The following is a 15,096-nucleotide window of genomic DNA, read 5'->3' on the forward strand; positions in this document are numbered from 1 at the left end:
CCTTAATATAAGGCCTGAAAACTTTGAAACAACTCCAGGAAGTAGTAGGAAATACAGTGGAACATGCAGGTAGAAGGAGCAACTTCCTAAGTAGAACTCAAAAGGCTCAGTGTCTAAGAGAAAGAATGAACAAATGGTACTGCATCAAACTAAAGAGTTTCTGCATAGCAAAAGAAACAGTCACTAGACTCAAGTGACAGCCCACAGAATGGGAGAAAATCTTTGACAGCTATTCATCTGATAAGGGACTAATATCCAGAATCTACAGGAAATTCAAAAAACTCAACCTCCAAAGAATCAACATCCCAATGAAGAAATAAGCACATGAATTAAACAGGGAATTTTCAAAGGAAGAGGTAAAAATGGCCAGTAAATACATGAAGAAGTGTTCAATTCATCTAGTGATGCAAATCAAAACTACACTTAGGTTTCATCTCACACCAGTTAGAATGGCCATATCCAAGGGCAATAACCACAACAATTGCTGGCAAGAATGTGATGAAACAGGAACCCTTACACACTGCTGGTGGAATGCAATTTAGCACAACTACTATGGAAAGCAGTATGGAGATTCCTCAAAAAGCTAAAGATAGAACTGCCATATGATCTAGTGGTACTGCTTCTGGCCATCTACCCAAAGAAATGTAAGTCAGAATACAATAGAGACACCTGTACACCAATGTTCATTGCAGCACTATTCACAAAAGCCAAACCAATCAAGATCTGATGAACAGATCATGAAAATGTGGTAAAAATAAGCTTAAAAAAAGAAAATCAATCAATTAATTAACAAAATGTGGTATATACACATAATGGGAGTTTTTCTCAGCCATAAGGAATAATGATGTGGTTGGAAAGTAAATGGATACAATTGGAGGACATCATATTAAGTGAAATAAGTCAGGCTCAGAAAGACAAAGGCTGCATGTTTTCTCTCATACATGGAAGATAGACCCAAAGATCCAAACATATACACAAAAATGAGCATGATCATATACAAATTCATATGTAGAACATGTTTGTAATAGTGGAACTACCCTGCAGAACTCTAGGAAAGAGGGAAAGGAAAAGACAATGATAAAGCATCAGTACTATCAGTACTGTCATAAAACATAACATCTGTGAAAATAGAGGATATAAGGATTTATATTGAAAGCTGTTGAAAAATGGGGGGCAGTAAAGGGGTAAGGGAAAATAATGAAAGGGGTTGAATGGATCAAAGTAAAGTATACCCACACTGGGGATACATTGAAAAACCCCTTTGAACATCAACTTAAATATTAATAATGAAAGATAGGACTGTAAAATAGGTATAGTATGTGGGGAGGATACTAGTGTGGGGGAGGGTGAACAAAGGAGATTATAGTGAGGGTATATGGCTGATGGATTTCATATACTTATATGAAATAGACAAAGAAACCTCTTGCAATTGTTTTAAGTGGGGTAAGGAGGGGGTTGAGGGGGAGAGACAATGTACAACATAAACCTAATCGGAATTGTCATCATGAATATCCTCTGAACAATGAATATAGCCTAATGAAAAAATTTATTAAAAAAAGAAAAGAATGAAAATCAAATACACACACACACACACATAGCTGATAAAGGATTTGTATTCATTCAACAGAATATTACTCATCCATAAAAGTGAGCAAACTATTGCTAGATGTGAAACATTAATTTCAAAATAAATATGCTTGAGTACAAATCAACCAAAAAAGAATTCCTACTGCATGATTCCATTTATACAAAATTATGGAAAATACAAATGAATCTATCATGAATGAAAACAGCCTAATGGTTGCCTAGGGACTAAGAGAAGAAGAGGAAGGGGTAGGAAGTAGTGGGAAGAGAAGGATTACTAAGGGATATGAGGGAGCTTAGGGGTGATGAGGTCATTGGTGTATGTATGTGTCAAAACTTATCAAATTGTATACTTTAAGTATGTACTATTTGGCTGTGGGCCTAGAATGCATGAGGTCCCAGCACCACAAAAAAGTATACAATTTGTTATATGTATGTCAATTTACCACAAGAAAGTTGTCTTTTAAAAGGATCCTTTTAAAAAAAGGATGTTTTTTAAAATTTGACAAAATTTTAACATTTATCAAATCTTGAGAATGAGTACATGAATGCTAATATATTTCGATACTTTTCTATGTACTTAAAAATTTTGTAATTTAATTTAGAAAATCTAATCAAACTCTTTAATGTTACAGGTAAGGACTGGAGACTAGATCTTTAGCTTCTCTTCCCATTCTAACAGGGAAAAATGAAGTATAATTTGCATATATATGTATATATGGCTCAGAGAGAAATGCTTACCCTTAAACTTATTCATCGTACCAATGTTTTGAAGAATTTTTCTAGGACTGTTTGCTGCAAAAGAAGCGGCCTTTTCATATTCACCAATTGAGATTAATTCATTAAGCCTATAGCCATTGCATTTTATAATGCATTACAATGGCACACAAAAAAGAAGAAAACGGATTAGAAATAGAAATAGTTAATACAAACTAAATATAATAGCATAATATAGAAACCCAAAAAGCAATTCTAATAAACTATAAACTAGAATTATTTACTCTGTAAGATATCCATTCAACTCTTCTCTAATATTCTAGAGGGTTGTTTCATTTTGTTTTGTTTTGTCTCAGTAGAAAACTCTCTCCTGCCAGGTGACTTTGAGCCTGATCCTGTACTTTATTCTTATAGTACTTATAGGAACTCATAGAAAATGGAAAGAAAGAGCTTGAAGTGAGTTTACAATGACCTCAGGTTTTTTTCGCTCATATCATCAGGGGAACGAAGAGCAATCCGTTTAGAAGCTGAGCCTATAGGAAATACTAACTGAATGCAGAGGCAGCCAAATTTGAGATCAAGAGCTGTTCTTGGTATTTAGAAGCCTATGTTGCTCTGTCAGGCATCAAACTCTTAATATTAGACAAACACAAGGAGATATATAATAGTTAACATTAGCCTCTATACTTTTGGCTATGACAAAAGGTCCTCAAATAAGCCTTTACCTCACAATTAATAATACTATGCAAACAGGATTTATGTAGTGTTGCAAATGAATGTGGAATCTAAGGGGGAAAACACTAAGATAATAGTAAGCAGAGTATAATGAACTTTCACTCTCAACAGTTTTCCTCTCATATCAAAGCAGGTAGACTTAGAGAAGTATCATACACTGTAAGAGAATAACACAGACTTCGGTGCCCCACCCCCAAGTTATCTTTATCCACTTATTTGTACCATAATAACAAGCAAATCAACAGGCAAAAACTGTTTAACATATAAGACTATGGACATTACATATTATGCTCGTAGCCTATGAATTAACTTTTAAAGAAAACAGTCTTCAATTTCTTTATACCTCTACTAAATGCTATGTCTAATAACTTGAGTGTTAAAGAGAAATAAGCCATCTTCATACGTCCCAGAATAGAACATGGAGAAAAAAGAACTGAATTGTCTACAATCATCTGAATCAAGAAGACATTCTCAAAAACATTTAATAACATCAAGTTGATTGCTAAGGAATTCAAAAAATATATAAATAAAACATATCATGATACTATAATCTTCTTATTGCCTGTGAAAAATCTCCTAGACTCTTTATACAAAGTCTATGAAAAAATAAATTCTAGCTAATTTTCTAATTTGCCAACTGAATAGAATTTTCAAAATGCAAAAGCTGGATACTATGCCTCATCAAGCTACTAAATAAACAGTAACTGTGGTCATTTAAACATGGAAAATCAAAGCTTTTTAAATGCGTGCCTGTCAATGTGGTAAAGCATAATTTCAGCTTCTTTTGCTTTGCTTGGATTATCTTCAAACAGTTCATCAACAGCTTGGTCATCTGTAAATATTGAAAGGACTACCATAAGATATTTAAGGTTATTTGTCAGTAGAAAATAATAAGCATGTTTAATACCAACAACTTATTGCTTTGGTATTGAACAGCACCAATCTCTTCCTAAATTGAGTGGCCTCCCTGTCCCTTTCCTCTTTATTTTAAGGTATTCTCTCTTTGGCTTACCAAGTCTATTCTTTACCAATTATCTGTCAGCTGTTGAAGGAAGAAACTCATAGAGTAACAGAACCAGCAGAGGTAAGTGTATTTTTGCTTTCTTTAAACTCAGCATAGGAAAACCTCATTCTTTAAGTTTTGGGGAAAATGAGTTCCACTGTTTGTGCTAATTAAAAAATATAGATGAACTACCATGTACATCTTTGGTTTTCATAATCTGCTCCACGCTGTCTTGAAATGAGCCGCTCCTATCAGATTTTAGCCATGAATTAAGTGCATGTGAAATAATCTGCAGTCTTTGATGACTATAAAGATATAAAAAATCAACAACATACTGAGCCTAAAATCAAGAGGTGGAGTATCAGAATAAACACAAATAAAGTCTCAAAGTTTAAAAATATGTAATCAACTTTCATACCGAAACTGTAATTTTTTGTTCAGATCTTCAGCCACATCTCTCCTTTTTAATAGTACAATCATTTCCTCATCTAAATCAGCCATCCTTTGAGCTGGTATGTATTTTATCAACATAGTTTGTTTCATTTCTTCAAACTTATCGTTAAGATGTTTCATATATTTATTGAGAGCATCTAGATTGACAGAATCTTGGAGAGTCATGCCTATAAGAAAAGGAAACAAACAGGCAAAGTCATGTGTAGCACTCTTGTGCTCAAATAGTGTCATAGCAAGATAGGTCAGATTGAAATGGTAATATATACTCATTTTTTTCCTCATTGTTGGGGATTGAACCCAGAACCTTGTGCATACTAGGCATATACTCTACTGCTTGAGCTATGCCAAGTCTTTTGTTCATATTTTGTTGTTTTTGTTTTTTAATGTTTTTACTTATTTATTTGGTAGTACTGGGATTTGAACTCAGGGCCTAACACTTGCTAGACAGGTTCTCTACCACTTGAGCCATGTCCCCAGACCTTCATTTTATTTTTGAAACAGGGTCTCTGCTATGTTTTCTGGCCTCAAACTTGCAATCCTGCCTCCTAAGTAGCTGAGATTACAGACATGCCCCACCATACCCAGCTTTGTAGCATGTACTTGTAGTTCACTGAACATAAGTAGAATTAACATAAATGGCTAACAATTTTAAGCATCATCAATGAAGACTGATTGTTCTGAAAACAAATAAACTTTAGCATATGAAAAAAACTTTTTCTAATGACATCAACACAGCCTGAACAACCCTTTATGTCATTCTTATTCCAAGAGCCTCTGTTTAATGATTACAGATTCTGCCAACAGATTTCTCTGTAACTAAATCATCCATTACTCTATCATGACTAACTTCAGGATAATCAGCTTACTTTTTTTCCAACACAAACTTATAAATTCCTGTCAAATCTTCAGCCATCCCTTTTTCTCTCACTATCCCATGTCACTATTCATCACACACACACACACACACACACACACACACACACACACACACACACACACACACACACAGATATCTTCTTTTCTTATCCAGGCCAACTGTTAACTTTAACATATACCTCACAATTCCCCTCTTCCAGCTCCCTGCTCCGTATTAATCCTACTGAATTTTAATCATTCCCTCACTTTAAATCTTCTTGACATTTACTGCTTGTCACTTACTCTGTACTTATGTATGTTATTTGGAGTTTCCTAGTCATACTTTTATGTTTGAAAGTAAATCTAGTCCCTCCTTCAACCAAATGCAAGATGATCATTCAGACTTAGTTGAAATCTTCTAGTACAGAGTAACTCATTATAAGGCATAGCTTCTTCCACTTAGACCAAACTGGTTTTCTAAAATTTCCATCTATTGATTCTACCTCCAGATAAAGATTAATCAAACAATTTTTAAGATCTAAATATCATTATCTATGCCCCAAATCTGTATTCTCCTGGATAAATATTTGGAACTCCTCTATTAGTCATCATACAAATCTCTCCACATTCTGAGTGAATTTCATGATACTCTCCTGGAAAATGTAGCAACAGTATTATATTAAAGTTGTGGAACCAGTGAATGCTGACATCAACATGAATCAATAATATTCACCAAAATATAATACATTAGTCTTTCATAAATTATACCAGTGGTTCTCAAACTTTAGAGTGCACCAGAATAATCAAAATTTGATAAAACTCTAACTGCTGGACTCAATCACAAGTTTCTGACACAGTAAGTCTGGGGTGAGGCCCAAGAATTTGTATTTCTAACCATTTCCCTGGTGACTGATGGTGCTACTAATGCTGATAACAAGAACCTTATTTTGAGAGTATGCATAATACTTTATGTAACCGAGAAAGAACTCTTATAGCCTTTTAGGGTTGTTTAAATTTTTCTCTTTCCATGCTATGACCCTGACTAAAGTTGTTCACACAACTTACAATGGGAAAATGCACATAAATCAGCATGTTTACACTAATTTGTGTAATAGGTGGTACTAACTGGAAACAGTTATTTCCTTCAAATATTTTAAACAAAATAATAGTACCTGGAATAGGTTGTGAAGGATCTTTGGAGAAAGTACAATATTTTACTTCTTTCTTGTCATACTCTGCTCTAAGCTGTTTCATTTGATCTATTTGCAATTGAATCATCAAGGAATTATTTTCAACAATCTTCATTCTGAAAAACAGAAAGGTTTTCTTATGTTTCTTTCAACTAATTTAATTCCTGAATCACAAAATTTAGAACAGGCTAAATCATTACCTTATTCTGGCTAATTATCATTTTGAACCATTATGAACTAGGTAGAAGTTTAGAAAATAATGCCCTGAAGAAAGTTAACTAACTTCACAGATGGGGGCAGCTTTTCTTTCAGAGAATCAGTAAAATCTAATACTGACTATGCTTCTTAATCCCTTTGGAAAGTCAAAAGTGTTAAACATAATCTGGCCACAAAATACTACATATTCTCTTTAGCCAAAAATTATGTTTGCAACTTAAATGTCACTTTTTGTAAATAATGGTACTAGTTTGTTGTGGCTATTGTAGTAATTACTACAAACTTGGTGACTTAAAACACAGAAATTTATTCTCTCACCATTCTAGAGGCCCAAAGTCCAAAATGAGTATATCACTAGAACAAAATCAAAGTGTTGTGAGGACTGTGCTTCCCCTGGAAGCTCTAGGGGAGAATCAGTTCCTTGCCTCTTCCAGCCTCTGAGGGCTGCAAGAACTCCATGGCAGCCAAACTTTGACTTCTGCCTCCAAGGTCACATTGCCTTCTCTGCTGCCTGTGTCCAAATAAGGTAACATTTACAGGATCCTGGGATTAGGTTCCGATATCTTTTTTTTTTTTTTTTGAATACAAGTTTTAGGCTTATTTTATTAAACATTTTGATTACTATATATATAATTAGTTGTACAATGGGGGGATTCATTGTCACATTTCCATATGTTTCAATGTATCTTGGTCTGATTCATCCCCTCCATCATTCTCTCTCATTCCCTTCCCACTAATAAAATAATTTTGATAGGTTTCATTACTCTATTTTCATACAAGTATATAAAGTACATTGACCATATTCACCCTCCTTCACCTTCTCCATTTACCCTTCCCCCTCCCATTCCCTAACAGGTAGATCCTGATATATTTGAGAGCCACTATTCAGCCTACTGCAGTAATTCTGATCCTAGAGCAAGAGGAAGGGTAGAACTTCTCTGTGGGAAAAGTAAATTCATTCAAGAATGGGGGTCTTGGACTGGAGGAGTGGCTCAAGTGGTAGAGCACCTGCTTAGCAAGCATGAGGCCCTGAGTTCAAACCCCAGTACCACCAAAAAGGAAAAAAAAAAGGCAAAAAAAAGAATGGGGGTCTTGGGTTGAGGATGTAGCTCAGTGGTAGTGCACCTGCCTAGCATGGGCAAGGCCCTGGGTTTGATCCCCAGCACAGAAAAAAAAAAAAAAATGGGGCTTTTAGCCCGGCACTAGTGGCTCATGCCTATAATCCTATACTTGGGAGGCTGAAATCAGGAGGATCACAGTTCAAGTCTAGCCTTGGACAAATAGTTCACAAAATCCTACCTCCAAAATAACCAGAGCAAAATGAACTAGAGGCATGGCTCAAGCGGTAGAGTTGCTGCTTTGTGATTGTGAAGCCCTGAGTTCAAACTCTAGTATTGCCAAAAAAAAAAAAGAAAAATGGGGGTTGTTAAAAAAAAAACCCAAAACTTAGTAAAATTTTTTTCATCTGTCTCTTTCTCTTTTACTTCCTCCGTCTCTTTCTCTTTTACTTCCTCCCTTCCTTTCTTCCGTTTTTTTTTGAGATGTTGCCCAGGCTGGCAAGGAACGAAAAAAGGGAGGGAAGGAGAGAGGGGGGAGGGAGGGAGGGAGGGAGGGAGGGAAGGAAGGAAGGAAGGAAGGAAGAAGCAAGGTGAGGTAAGTGGATGGAAAATTACTAAAAGGAAAGAACAGAAGTAAGGAGAGATTCTGGGTAAAATGACCTGACAGGATTCTTGCTGAAGCAGGCCAGGGTGATCAGACATCACGTAGGAGATAGTAGAGATAAGGATAGTAAAGAGTCAGATATCAAGGGTTGGGGGTTCTGGCTAAACCAATTTGATAAGATTCTTGCTAAAACTGGATACTACATAGATGAACATGGAAGTCCAAGTCAGGCCTAGTTGAAAAAGAGTTCAGGGAAGCCTTGGTAAGAGTTCGATCAGGAACAAATCTTTGTAAATATTTAAGTGTAACAGATTTTTGAGCAAATTAAAACCCAGTTTGTCAACAGATAAATGTTGCCTGCTTCTGAATATTATAGAGAACTTGATAACTACAGATGCTCAGAGTAAAAGCTTGCAGTATTTATTTTAAAAGGATTGTGGAAATAAAACACCCTTCAGTTTCACTCCAAATAAGTTTGTGCTTATGGAAGAAAAACAGTTTAAAAGTAAACACGTTTTTTAAGAGAATGGAAAACAGGGACTCAGATATTTGTATATGAAAGTTCATAATGACATTTTTCACAATAACCAAAAGTGGAAACAAACCAAGAGCCCATCAATAGATAAATGAACAACCAAACTGTGGTATATACAAAGGTACATGATTTGGCCATAAAAAGGAATGACATTCCATTACATGCTACCACACGGGATTTGAAGGTACCTAATTGTTGCTCTTTTCAATGTTTTTATGATATGTTTATTTTTGACAACTTCACAGTGATAAATCTACTTGAGTTATTTCCTAACTTTTATCATGCTTGGGATTTTCTGGGTTTCTTTTTATCTATAAATCAATATCTTTGACCAGTTCTGGAAATTCCTCAGCCATTATCTCTTCAAATATTATCTAAGTCCCATGTTCTCTTTTCTTTTAGAGCTGTGATTAGATATATAATATAACCTTTCCACTTTATCCACCATACCTTTTATAATAGATTTACTGATACATGGTTCACATTCTTTGAAATCCACACTTATAAACTGTATAACCCAGCAAATTTTAGTATATTCCAATCACCACTATTTAATTCCAGAACATGTCATCACCCAGAAAATCAGCTTTGCTGAGTAGAAAGCAAGTTTCTTTTTTTTTTTTTAATTCATATTTGCATACAACGTTTGGGTCATTTCTCCCCCCTTCCCCCACCTCCCTCCCTCTCCCCCCCCACCCCCTCACTACCTGCCAGAAACTATTTTGTCCTTATCTCTGATTTTGTTGAAGAGAGAGTATAAGCAAATAATAGGAAGGACCAAGGGTTTTTGCTAGTTGAGATAAGGATAGCTATACAGGGAGTTGACTCACATTGATTTCCTGTGCATATGTGTTACCTTCTAGGTTAATTCTTCTTGATCTAACCTTTTCTCTAGTTCCTGGTCCCCTTCTCCTATTGGCCTCAGTTGAGAAAGCAAGTTTCTATACAGTCCCTAGGCAACTATTTACCTCTGGTTCTCTACTAGGGTGCAGTCACTTATCATTATAGTTTTATATGGGGAGGATTTGACAGTAGACTACACCTCTCCTGCTAGATCCTAGGCTTTGTGTTTTATCCCTTATCACACAGTAAAAACTGAAATTTAAGGTCACTATCTTTTTTGGGGGGAGGACAGTGAGGTTGAGATAGGGTCTTGCTATGTGGCCAAGGATAGCACTGAATTTACTATATAGACCAAGCTAGCCTAGAACTTGTGATTCTCCTGCCTCAGCCTCCCAAGTGCTGGGATTATAGGCCTGTACCACTGCATCTGACAGTCACTAATTTTTAATAAATGTCCCCAAAGACAAAGAAGCTTTAGTGCTCTGAATATCTCATCAGCTTTCTGATGCTTTTAGAAAAATTTTTAAGAAATATTTTATATAAGGTTAGGGATGGTGGCTCATGACTATAATCCCAGCTACTTGGGAGGTAGAGATCAGGAGGATTGAGGTCAGCCTGGACAAAAGTTGGAGAGACCCCCATTAACAAGCAAGCTAGTTGTGGTGATACATGTGTGTAGACAAAGCTATGCGGGGGCATAGGTAGGAGGATCATAGCTTGAGGCCAGCCAGGGCAAAAAACCACAAGATCTTTCTGAAAAACAACTAAAAGCAAAAAGGGCTGAAAAGCATGGCTCAAGTGGTAGAGTGCTTGCCTAGCAAGTATAAGGCCCTGAGTTTAGACACTTCACCATCAAAAAAAAAACCCCAATCTTCCTAAAAGAAAGTCTGTTCCAACATTAGCCAGCCATATTACCAAAAATGAAAGTCAGTTTTTGCATAATTTTCTAGGTTTATTGGAAACTATTATTTGCTGAATGTTAGCACTGAAATATGAGATTACTCAACAAGAATGAGCATTGTATCCTTTCCAGTAGGGAATGTACCTTTCTGTATCATGGGATTAAAGGCAATCCAGGTAGAAATTAAAATTGTTCTAGCAAATCTATGCAAGAAATCACTGGAGTAACAACTACCTGCATTCCTCACTTTATGATACCACAATGAGCCTCCCATTATTCTATGAGGCATTATAAAATTTCCAACAAAATTAGTATTTTTACTTGAAATATGCAAAAAAATACAGTTGGTAGGACAGGATAACTTTAAAGTATGGCTTGAAAATAAAAATGAAATTAAATCTGGGCATCATTGTACACACATGTAATCTCAGTACTCAGGAGGCTGAGGCAGGAGGATCTTAAGTTCAAAGCCAGCCTGGTGATACAAAGTGAGTTCAAGGCCAGCCTAGGTTACATAGAGACAACCTGTCTCAAAATTTAAAAAAATAAAATAACAAAAAATAAATAACATAAAAATAAAGTTAAAAAGACTTAGACCCAATAGTTAGAATATACTGACTGGTTATTATACTCAAGTAACAATTACAACTTTTTGACTAGTTACTAATATACTCACTTTTCTTCAAGTTGGGTTTTTCTTTTCTGGTGATATACAAAAGCTGTGGGCTCTGCTGCCAAAACTTTAAGTTTTCCATGAAGACAAAACACAGTTCTTTGGCCTTTCTTTATTGTCTCAATAAAAGCATCATATTCTTTTTTGATTGAAGTAAGAATGGATTTGTATGCAGTGACATACTCTATTACCTGAAATATGATTTTTTCTGCAAATATGAACTTTTTTCTACAAAACTATAGATCAAAAGTCTTTCAAAGAGTATTATACAATATTTTTTAAATGAAACATGATTAACAGTTAGAAATCTAAAAATTTTAAAGTAAACTCAAACATAGCTAGACACTAAACACAATATTTGCTGAATATATGCTCTTTGTTGATCATTACAGTAGATACTATGATCTTAATCATGAGAGAGGCTGTATTTTTAATTGTACTTTGAATGAACTCATACCAAAGGATATCAGTTGAAACTAATATCAGGTCTATTTTTCCCAATTCTAGACCTTTCAATTACATATCTTCTCTTATTCTCTCTAAATCTAGTTTCTGACTTCATTTATACCTTAAAATCTTGAACTCATTTAACCTCTGTTTTTCTAGCCCTCAATTTTTAATTGCATTTTTTTCAACCTGTCAAATGCAACTGTAAAAGAAAAAAAAAAACCTCATTACCATACAGCCATGGTTTCCAATGATGTTTAAAGCAAAGAATAGAAGTGATTTGAGATCTGGGATCCAAGATGGCAGCTAGAAGGAGAAAGCAGAAAGCTTTCTGCTATAGTGAAATCTTGGAGAGACGCTGGAGACACTTTGCAGGCATAATCACTGAGAAGAGACCTAACTTTGACCCCTCCACACCTCCAGCTGGCGCAGAGAATCTCCACTTCACATTAGACGGAGAAACCAGGAGGGCCCCTGGGCCGCCAGTCGCCCGCACCCAGACAGCTTGGGAAGCTTCATGGTACCACAGTACTCTCACAGACAAGCCTGGGCCAGAGCAGCATAGCCCCCTGGACAGACTGACCTCCACCCAGGGAAAAAAAGAGAAACTGACTAATAAGCAATAAGAACAATAAAGACACATGGGAAAGAGGGTGGGGCGCCCTGAGCACCGAAGATTGAGGGAAGGGAATCTTTCCCGGGACTGTAAATAAACAAGCCAGGCAGGCAGGAGAGGCTCTGGCAGGAGTGGGGGCGCGCACCCAGCAACCAGGAGCGGGAAAGCTTGTGAGAGTGGTGGAGGGAGGAAAACTCCATAGGAGAGGAGGGAAGACCCACTTCCCATGTGAACTGTAAACAAACATGGCGGCTGGCAGGAGCAGCAGCACCGCCCACTAATCAGGAGCAGGAAAGCTTGTGAAAGTGGTGGTGGGAGGAAAACTCCACAGGAGAGGGGGGAAGACCCAACTCCCACATGAACTGTAAATAAACACACAGGGCTGACAATGTGGGTGCTGTGTCACCTTTCCCAGTGTGCTTAGAAAGGGGAAAGCTGTAGCAGAGGCTCCTGCACAGGAGAACTCTGAGCAAACAAAGACTTCGGGGCCAGGTGAGTGCTAAGCTCACCCCAGAGATCTGAATAAATAACACCACCAGCAACAGCAGGCTGACAGCAGCGGGCAGGCAAGCCACAGCTGCAGATACCATTCTCAGAACTGTCTCCAGACTCTTTTTTTTCTTTTTCTCCCTACTTTTGATGAGAGAAAAACCAAATTACACCTGCATGCTTAAAAACTTACTGAAACTGTATTGCATTTGAACTAGGGACACTTGGTGGGGTTTTTGTGTGTGTGTGTGTGTGTGTGTGTGTAATTTTGTTCTACTTTATGTCTCATCCCCTTTGATGAGACAACTACAGAACAACATCTGAGGCACCATCTCCAGGATTGGAGACTGAGACGGACACCCAAATTATTAAGACTGAAACTTCATTGCATTTGAAATTGGAGGTTTTTTTTTTTTTTTTTTAATTTTCTATTTTCCATTTTATTTTAATTCATTTTTATATATAGATATTTCTGTCATTTACTTATTTTTTATTTTCTTATTTTTTTTTATTTTTGATTTTCAATCCTCTCTGTCTCTCTAATGTCTGTTCAGCTTACTGTCAACTAGTGCACTAACGCTCCCTGTTTATACCTTTGAAACTTTCCTGTCTGAAACCTTGTTTTGTTTTCTCCCTCTTGTCTGTGTATTTGTTTTCCCCTTTTCTTTAACTTCTTGCTTTCCATCTCAGCTCACCCTTCCATTCAAAAAATTACCATTGTTATTATTACAAGTTAGAAAATACTTAATTGCACACAGTATAGGGACAGTAACAACACCAAAGACAATGACGGGAAGACAGAAAAAACAGGGAAACCAGTTTCCACACAGCAAAAAATTAGTACAGGAACCAGAGAGGAATGAAGAAAACAGATACTCAGATCCAGACTCCAACAAAATGAAGATAAACTATGCCAAAGAACCCAATGAAGACCACAAGAATAATTTAAAAGAAGACATACTACAGGTACTCAATGAGAATTTTATAGAGATGATACTGGATAGGGTCAACCAAAATGTACAGGTGACACTCAAGAAATTCCAAGACAACAAAAATAGAGAATTTGAAAAAGCAAAAGAAGAAATAAAGGAAATCATAGAAGCACTGTATTAACACCAAAGTGAAAGAGAGAACACGATGAATAAATGGATAAATGAACTCAGGACAAAAACAGACAACATAAAAGAGGAAACCACCCAGGATATGGAAAACCTCAGAAAAAAGAACAAAACAGAACTGCAAAACAAAACGGAAGGCCAATCCAGCAGAATGGAACAAACAGCAGACAGAATCTCAGAACTTGAAGATGAAATGGTAATTAAAGGAAAAACCAAAGAACTATTAATTAAACAACTCAAGACCTGTGAAAAGAAAATGCAAGAACTCACCGACTCCATCAAAAGACCAAACTTGAGAATCATGGGCATCGAAGAAGGAGAAGAGGTGCAAGCAAAGGGAATGCATAATATATTCTACAAAATAATAACAGAAAATTTCCCAAATCTAGAGAAATATATTCGCATACAGATGCAAGAGGCCTCCAGGACACCAAACAGACCAGATCAAAATAGAACTACCCCACAACATATCATCATTAAAACAACAAGTTCAGAAACTAAGGAAAGAATATTGAAGGCTGTAAGAGAGAAAAAACAAGTAACATACAAAGGTAAACCCATCAAAATCACAGCAGACTTCTCAACAGAAACATTAAAAGCAAGAAGAGCGTTGGGTGAGATCTTCCGGGCACTGAATGAAAATAACTTCAACCCCAGGATACTCTACCCAGCAAAACTATCATTCAAAATAGATGGAACAATAAAAGTCTTCCATGATAAGCAGAAACTAAAACAATATGTGACCACAAAGCCACCACTACAAAAGATTCTGCAAGGGATTCTGAACACAGAAAGTGAAACCCAACTTAACCATGAAAAGACAGGCAGCACCAAACCACAGGAAAAGAAAAAGCAAGACAGTAGAGAGTAATCTCAACTTAGGTACACACAATCAAACCATCAAACAACTAAGACAACTAAATGACAGGAATCACCACATACCTATCAGTACTAACGCTTAATGTTAACAGACTTAATTCACCCATGAAAAGGCACCACTTGACAAAATGGGTTAAAAAGGAAGATCCAACAATTTGTTGCTTACAGGAGACCCATCTC

At 36.4% G+C, this 15,096-nt stretch overlaps 1 protein-coding gene across 5 annotated transcripts in view; it reads right to left on the bottom strand.

The window, feature by feature from the left end:
* The window catches only part of Clhc1 (clathrin heavy chain linker domain containing 1), a 75,908-nt gene that overhangs the window by 45,517 nt on the left and 15,295 nt on the right, over nt 1-15,096 (bottom strand). For 2 of the 5 annotated variants that reach the window (XM_074049743.1, XM_074049744.1), the window contains exons 1-6: nt 11,371-11,557; nt 6,520-6,653; nt 4,458-4,659; nt 4,232-4,344; nt 3,787-3,868; nt 2,326-2,432 (exon numbers count right to left, since the gene is read on the bottom strand). In XM_074049743.1, the coding sequence (XP_073905844.1) occupies nt 2,326-2,432; nt 3,787-3,868; nt 4,232-4,344; nt 4,458-4,659; nt 6,520-6,652 (637 nt within the window). In that variant the 5' untranslated portion in view covers nt 6,653; nt 11,371-11,557. Of the gene's footprint in view, nt 1-2,325; nt 2,433-3,786; nt 3,869-4,231; nt 4,345-4,457; nt 4,660-6,519; nt 6,654-11,370; nt 11,558-15,096 lie in introns of those variants that run through there. The other 3 variants (XM_074049741.1, XM_074049745.1, XM_074049742.1) reach the window with 3 other exon arrangements.

This window comes from Castor canadensis, chromosome 12 (assembly GCF_047511655.1).
Source record: "Castor canadensis chromosome 12, mCasCan1.hap1v2, whole genome shotgun sequence".
Classification (NCBI taxonomy): domain Eukaryota; kingdom Metazoa; phylum Chordata; class Mammalia; order Rodentia; family Castoridae; genus Castor; species Castor canadensis.